This window comes from Arachis duranensis, chromosome 3 (assembly GCF_000817695.3).
Source record: "Arachis duranensis cultivar V14167 chromosome 3, aradu.V14167.gnm2.J7QH, whole genome shotgun sequence".
Taxonomy (NCBI): domain Eukaryota; kingdom Viridiplantae; phylum Streptophyta; class Magnoliopsida; order Fabales; family Fabaceae; genus Arachis; species Arachis duranensis.
Genome location: NC_029774.3, coordinates 128378036 through 128386943, shown reverse-complemented (window position 1 = coordinate 128386943; position 8908 = coordinate 128378036). Strand labels below are relative to the sequence as shown.

The following is an 8908-nucleotide window of genomic DNA, read 5'->3' as shown; positions in this document are numbered from 1 at the left end:
AAAATATTATAAAATTAATTTGTATATTAAATTAATAAAATATCAAATAATATCAAATATAACTTTATTATAATTTATCAATAAAATTCTTTGTATTAGATATATATTGATTATGCCGAACAAATGTTTTGATACAGGATGATGCGCAATTTGTGTGGTATTCTGAATATTGTAAAATAAATTTTGAATGTTATTAAAATTATTTAGAGATTTTTTAAATGAGTACTTAATGAATTTTTATATCTGTGAATATAATTATTTTAACGAGTCTCTTAGATATTGTCTAAATATTAGTTATATATTTTAATGCTTTCTAAAAATTTAACTCTCTATATTTCAATTTTTTTTATACATTGATAAATGAATATTAGACTTACACAGATTGATGAGTACAATATAATATTCATCTTAGTAAAATAATATTAAAATAAATGATAATATCTAGACAAATAGTTACAAGATGTTATTTTAGTAATAATTTTTTGAATTAAAAAAATTATTAATAAAATATTAAATATTTTATCTAAAAAATTAAAAATAAATTTATTTAATAATCCAAAATAAACCAGTATAAAACCATAGCCAAACACGGTGTTTCATGTCTCACCATTTGTGATTCAACTTTCCATCATATTCAAAATATCAGTTTAACATTAATGGCGACACCCGTCACTGCCGACACAAACCCTAGCTCCAAATCCAACTCTAACCTTATCTACCTTCAGGACATGGACGAGCTTAAGAGAGTCTTCAATCGCTTTGACTCTAACGGCGATGGCAAGATCTCAGTTAATGAGCTCAACAACGTCCTTAGCACCTTAGGCTCTGGTGTTCCACCGGATGAACTCCAGCGCGTCATGGACGATCTCGATACCGATCATGATGGTTTCATAAGCCTTCCCGAGTTTGCTGTCTTCTGCCGCTCTGATACCACCGACGGAGGTGCCACTGAGCTCCGGGACGCCTTCAACCTATATGACCAGGACAAGAACGGCCTCATCTCTTCCGCCGAGCTGCATCTTGTCCTGAACCGCCTGGGTTTGAAGTGCTCTGTGGAGGAATGTCACAACATGATCAAGTCTGTGGATTCTGACGGAGATGGCAACGTGAACTTTGAGGAGTTCAAGCAGATGATGAGCAACAACCGTGTAAATGGTAATGTTAATGACTCTGTCCTATAAAAGAAGAAATATGCAAGTTTTTATGCATTTTTTCACTTTATCTTGGTAGATCTGTGTTGGTACTTTGTTGTACTTCTTCATATAAATAACAAAAACTAACAATAATTTTTATGTGAGATCTATTATTGTATTTATTTTTCCCCTTTTTTACTTATCAATGTGTTGGATGGTTTTGTTTGTTAATGTTCAACTTCTTTGGAGAGCCACACTTAAAATAGACAATAGGTTCGTCTCTGTTCTCTGTTTTGGAATTCCTCCAACTTTTGATTGCAAAAAAAAAAATAGATTCGTTTGGATTTGCTGCTACTGTGTTTCATGGTCATAGTTTTTGTTTATACAAGCTATTCTTATCCTTTGATACTTGATAGTATTGGTTCTATTTTTTTATTGAGTTTAATAACATTTAGTCATTTAGTATTATATAAAATATAACGATATTTCTTTACAATTAAACTACAGAATAAAAATAAAAAACAATCTTTTATTATATGCAGTATGATTTTAGTTACTTTGATCATCTTGAATTTATTTTCACTTTTTAATTTAATCAATTTAAAATTTTTAAATTATTAAAAAAATAATTTAATTTACAAACTTTTAAAATTTTAAACAAAAGTAAAAGTAATATTATCATTTTTCAAATTTAGTAGTTTTCATATGTACTCATATAGCAAGTTTTTTAATTTATTTTTTAATTTAAAATTTAATTTAAATAGACAATATTAATCTTTTTTACTCATATAACAAGTTTGGTGTTGATTTTTTAAATTTTAAAAGTTTTATAATTTAAATCTTATTTATTTAAAAATTGAATATAAATGGACAATATTTACTTATATAGTGTACTCATATAGTATATTTGGTATTACTTTTTAAATTTTAAAAATTTTATAATTTATAATTTTTTAAAATATTATTTTTGTATAATAAATTTGGTATTGATTTAATTTTTTAAATGACTAAATCTTAATTTCAAATTGAACTAAATTAAAAGATAAAATCAAACTTATGCTTAAGTCCTAAGATTAAGATAAAGGTGTTGAGGTATTACGACTTCTAAGAGTATAAATGAAAAATGGTGTTATCTAAGAGCCTATTCTCGCGAAGTTTAAACCAGACAGAGCATACATATATACAAAATAAACTCAAAATGCCCAACATACAACTTATAGAACCTGTTTCTCCAAATCAACTTCTAATAAGGATAAACATAACATACACATACAGTAGATATATAAGAGTATCTACATATATACATCATAAACTAAGATAAAGTCCCAAAACACAAATTCTTCGTTTTCAGAAGCTCCCAATATGTCTCAACGAGGTGTCTCACGTTTTACATCTAAAAACTACAGAATATGTATAAGGTGAGAACTAGAGATTCTTCAGCATGGTAACAATGCCAACATAATTAACATATAAGGTCTTGGGAAAGCGAGAGACAATCTTAGAACTCCGACACTCATATTATAATACTTAAAGATTTAAAATAGAAACCATAAATAGGGGTGGTTCTCTAAGATTCCTAAACTTAACCAAATTCTAATCAAAACTCTTAATCTCCGCCTTCTTTCAATCTTCCAACGACAGGGGAACCACATAGACAAACAAACAGACAAGGCAAATACAAGCAGAACACATTTACAGCAGGTAGCAAATTTAACAAGTAAGCATAATAATCACATACGTAGGCCCAATTAATGCACAATCAAACAAAGCACACATATGCATAAGATGTATGTCTATCCTACTGGCTGTGAGCTCACGTGTCGGTTATAACGCCATAACCCGACACATCCGGCAGCTAATCCAGATATCGTCTCTCTAATATGCCTCCACACTCTTGGGATATAGTGTCCGTTACACTCTTGGGATATAGTTCCCGCCACACTCATAGGATATAATGCCCGTCGCATTTCCTGGGCTAAAAGTGTTCCCATACTCTTGGGATATAGCACCCGCCACGCTCTCGGGATATAGTGCCTGTCACACTCATAGGATATAGTGCCCGACACACTTTCCAAGGTAAAGTGCTCCCACACTCATGGAATATAGTGTCCGACACACTTTACAACAGAGATAAAATTCAAACATACTCATCATCAACAATCTCATTCAGACTTCAATTATCATATTCATTCATCATCATTCACATTCATTTATTCAATATCGTATAGCCAAAATTCGTCAATTATATAGCGCTTCTGCACTTTCTCAATCATAATCCATCATACTCCAAACTTTTTTCACTAACAAGTTACCTTCCTCAAAGCCCTAATTATATTCCACTACCCAAAATTCACCTACCAGGATTTAAACATGAGTGACAAGGATTTTGAAAGTTGAAGGAATACTTTTAAAAACAAAATGTCATGTTTTGGAAAAACAGGGATCCGCGTACGTGTCCCCCTACCCGCGTACGTAAAGGTGCGTTTTCGCCTCGCTCGCGTACACATGCATCCTTTCGCGTTTGCGGGACATCCAAACCGAACAGAATATCCGCGCTGCATGTGAGGCTCACGTACGCGAGTTATGCAGGGTGGTCAAAATTGTAAGTGCTGTAGAATTTCAGTTTTACACACTGAACTTCTGACGTGCATAACTTTTTCGTTTTAAAATATTTTGCATTCATTCTTCAAACGATGTAAACCTTTCAGACCAAATTTTCAAAATCTAGACAGGTTTGATAAATATCGGAGGTTCAGAGGCCGAGTTATGACCTATCAAAGTTGGCCAAAAATCAAAGATTTCATTAAATTTACAAACCTCAACTTTCAAAACATTTAAATCCAAACCCTTATTAAAACTTAGAGTAAAGTATCGTTTTTGTCCCCAACGTTTGGGGTAAGTCCCAAAGTTGTCCCTAACGTTTCAATCGTCCTATTTAAGTCCCTAACGTTTCAAATCTGACTCAATGTTGTCCTGCCGTTAGGGATCTGTTAACAGAATTGACGGCAGGACAAAATTGAGACGATTTTGAAACGTTAGGGACTCAAATAGGACGAAAACGTTGGGGACAAAAATAATACATAGAAATAAATTTTAATTTAATTCTTCAATAATATCAATTTTTTACTATATATAGTATTCAATTATTTTTTAATCACATCTAAATAAATTACACTTAATCACATTACTTTCATTTTAAATAAATTATTTTTTTTTTATAATTTTACTCTTAAAAATTTTTAGTTATCATGAAATGTTTGTATAATGACTAGTATATAAACTTGAAGAAAAGAAAAAAATATATATATACAATAAAATATAAATTACACCTTTTATCTCTAATGTATCAAAATTTTTTAAAATTATAAAAAAAATTATTTAAAATGAAAGTAATGTGATTAAGTGTAATTTATTTAGATGTAATTGTAAAATAATTGAATACTATGTACAGTAAAAATTAATATTATTGAAAGATAAAATTAAATTAAAATTTATTTTTATGTATCGTTTTTGTCCCTAACGTTTTCGTCCTATTTAAGTCCTAACGTTTCAAAATCGTCTCAATTTTGTCCCGCCGTCAATTCTGTTAACGGATCCCTAACGGCAGGATAACATTGAGTCAATTTTAAAATGTTAGTAACTTAAATAGGACGAATGAAACGTTAGGGACAACTTTGGGACTTACCCCAAACGTTGGGGCAAAAACGATACTTTACTCTTAAAACTTACCAAATGTGTCTCCAACCAAGTTCAACCCTTCATCAACACCCCTTATCTTCTTCATACATACCAATTTACAATTATATTTCCATTTCAACACAATAATCTATATCCAAAGCAACATTATATAAAATCATCAACAACATGCATATACACTTCATCAATCTCCACAAAATTTACAAACAACCTTAATTTGCCAAACCTCATAAATACCAACCAATCCTAAATCATCAACAACATCAACATCTCAATAAACATCATCATTATCATTCATCACTCTTCACATACAATAAATTAATTACACATCACAACATCATAACCTCAACCACAATCTCAGCATTGCTAACCTTAATACATACCCACCAATTTCAATCATCAACATCATAAATAATTTAAATTTATCCTACAGTCAACTAACCTAAATTTTCACGACACATTATATTTTAGTTACAAAAAAACCGAAATCATACCTTGATCGATTTTCTCGTTAATGCCTGGAACACCTCACAACTCAGCGTTTTCCAAGCTTCTAAAACTCCAAGACTTCACCAAACAACCCTCTAGCCGCCAAAGCTTGATCTCTAGGTTCCAAATCCTCACTTTGACTCCAACCAACAATCAATCTTAATCTAACAACACAATTATCACCACAATCAATATAAAATTCACTAATTCAACATTACACAAGGGTTTTGAAGGTGTTTACCTAACCTACAACTCAAGCGAGTTAAACTTGACAATACCTATAAGTTAATTCGAACTTAAACACTGGAATTATACAAAATTCAACATAATTACACATTCAATTTCGAAATTTGGGGAGAAGATAATTGAAACTGAGAAGTGAATTTCTTACTAAATTAGTTACCGAATTTTATAGAGCTTGTCGCGCTGGTCGCGTGGTCACAAACAATGTGATAATTGGAGTTCAAAGTAGAAAGTTACGTGAAATTAAAGATTTGGTGAGAATTTGGGTCTTCCTTCGTGTTCTTTCCTTTGGCTGAACTTGTTCAGCGTGTTTCTAATTTCTTTAAATAATAATAATTAATTTATTGATTAATTATTTATTAATTTTATGAATTTTACAAAATCAATATAATTTAAATTATAAAAAATTATATTCATTTTATTTTCTAAATTAATATGGATAACTAAATTCTTACTTATCTAGTTTATAACATGTGTGTTTTTTTTATTTTCTCTATAAATGAGATTTGTAATAATTTTTTTTCTAAAATTATTTATATTAACAAATATTTTATTTACATATAAAAAATGCTAGGAGAAATTAAAAAATGAAATTATTAAATATTAAATAATATATATAATTTTATAATTATTTTTTTAAATTTATAATTTTTGGTTTAATTATTTTGTTGGTTTCTATAGTTTTGCAAAATTTTCAATTAGGTCTCTATACTTTTTTTTTTTAATTGGGTCCCTATACGTTAATTTTTTTTCAATTTAGTCCATATTAACGTTAAACGTCAAAAAAATGTTAGTGAATTGTGAAATTACTTGTATACCCTTAAGGACCTAATTGAAAAGAAAAAAAATATAGGAATCTAATTGAAAATTTAGTAAAACTATAAATATTCAATGAAAGATATTCCTATAATCCCTATTCACACTACAAGAAATTACCGGAATAGAGACCGATTTAGTGATTGATTTTTTTTTTTAAAATCGGTCGCTAAACCTTTTAGCCGCTAATTTCTGAACTAAAAATCTAAATCGGTCACTAACTCAGTCATTGTTCCTAATTTTATAATTATAGATTTTTACTAATTTCAGATTAACCCCTATTAAAACTAAATTTTCATAAATAATTATATTTCTACAAAATATAAAAGGAATTGAGCATAGATTAATTTTTTAAATAAATACCACAACATTTACAATGTCTACATAGAAATATAGAATTTAACATATTGAAAATTCCTAAATACATTAAATTTATGATCCACAATCTAGACTAAAACATGGTAAAAATAATTCATGAACATAACTATACTCTATTCAATATCTACTTAGACCAAATAATTGTATCTATCTCAACTTGTAAAGTCTGGTATAACATTCCAACTGAAAAATTGACTTAAAGATTCTTCATCATAGCAAAGTGCTTCATGCATGCTTTTGTACAAAGCTGAATCAAACTTTTAGGCCCTCATAAAGATAGAAGCTCGACTTAGATTCCATACTTATATTCCAAAAGGACATTCTCTTCCTAAGTCTCCAGCAAAGAGAACACCTGCAACCAACATATCACTCTCAATTAAAACATAATAGAAAAAATCTTGCAGTATGTGAAAAAGCTCAAATCTAGTTCCATTCCTTTTCCATATTTTAAAACTTATCAATCTCCAAATTTTAGACCAAATGCTGAAATCACAATGAGTCAACTTTAATATCAAATGCTGAAATTCAGTTTCTTTCTGCACAAGGCATCATTTTTCAAAAGGGGAAGCGTTATATATAACTCATTAATTTCACCAAGAACCATGTATCCATTGATCACTGAAATTTCTGGCAATGCGTAGTTATATCACTAATATAGTTATATGCATTGTTTCAAAAACAAAGTTACCGTCTCATTTTTTCTTTAGGAATATGCAGCCTAGTATATCTAATATAATCACGCAATTAAACATAGGTTTAGAACTTCCCTAAACAACAATAACATGAAATAAAACTAAGATTCATATAAAAACCAATAAATAATAAAACCAACCATCCATTTTTACTATTTTAGGAAGTTCAGCCAAATGTGAATCAAGAATTATACATTCTACAAACTAAGAAACTTAGGCAACTAAATTCGAGACAACTTAAACTACAAAGTTCTTAGAGTTTTTTATGCAACTAACTAGACTTTTTAGAGTTTCAGAAAAAATTAGTTTCATTTCATTCAGAGGCCCAGATTGGTAGCAGTAAATCTAACAATTTTCGATTTTTACTGCCTAATTCTGCAGAAACAGCTTTGGTATATTTTATTGATTCTCAACTATCCTTAAGCTTAATCTTTCATATCCTTAGTTCTCTTATCACTTTTCATCATTTAATCTCAGCCCCAAGTGTTTGATTAGCATTCAATCATCACAATATAAAATCACATATTCAGAAGATCAATTAAACATTCGCCACAACATGATCAAGCACAAATTCAGAAGATCAATTAAATCACAAAGAACCTGGAAATCCATTGTTAACCATTACTAAAAATTTTGCAATTTGCATCCATATATTTCTGTTTAGCTTTGGCAGGGAATAAAATACTGCTAAAAATCAACTATCAACTATAAACTATTCCCTAATAAAATCATACTTGCATCCCTTCCCCAGTAAACAAACAATGAACTTTGATGTGTTGTATCCTCAACAATAAACCATTAGCAAAGTAAAACTTGAAGACAAGAAAACAAGAAGTGTCAAGTATGATCAGTCTGCACGGTGAGGTCCTGCACACCCAAATCATGGTATAGACCATGCACAAATTCACAAACATTGAATAAATTGATGCAGTTAATTTCTGTTTTGCATCACTGGATTCTATACAAGCACATCGATATTTCTTCAATTTTTTTAATGATCCTATGAACAATGAAGTTGCTGAAGTGAAATATCCTATGCTTTAACAATATGCTAGAACTAGATACCTGGTGCTATGTCTCAACTACAGAATAGCATGATGAATGAACAGGAACAAAAATCAAAGCTAATTAAAGAATTTAAACACAAGGCAAGGCAAATACCTGGTGCTTGGTGAGCCTCTTCGAATGGCTCTGGTATTCTTACTTATTAGGGTGGAGATCAAGAGCTTGACGTGTACTTCTTCTTCTTATAAACTTCCCTCAAGATAGCCTTCTACTTTTGATGAGTCGACTGTTTAAGGCCTTGCATTCTTGGATCACCTCCTCTTCATCAAGAAGCTCTTCCAAAGTGAAATTTTCCTTGTCTAATATTGCCTCCACCTGTACAGAACGGCAACACAAAATTTGCTTCAAGGGTTACAAAGAGTGTAATAGAACAAGAAAGTAAGCCACGCGGCATGG

General features: G+C 30.1%; 1 protein-coding gene across 1 annotated transcript; it reads left to right on the top strand.

The window, feature by feature from the left end:
- The first annotated feature begins 599 nt into the window (after positions 1–599).
- LOC107481886 (probable calcium-binding protein CML26) lies at positions 600–1297 on the top strand. Its single transcript, XM_016102236.3, has one exon. It carries the CDS (start codon positions 657–659, stop codon positions 1179–1181), a length of 525 nt encoding a protein of 174 aa, XP_015957722.1. The 5' UTR covers positions 600–656; the 3' UTR covers positions 1182–1297.
- The last annotated feature ends 7611 nt before the right edge of the window (positions 1298–8908 follow it).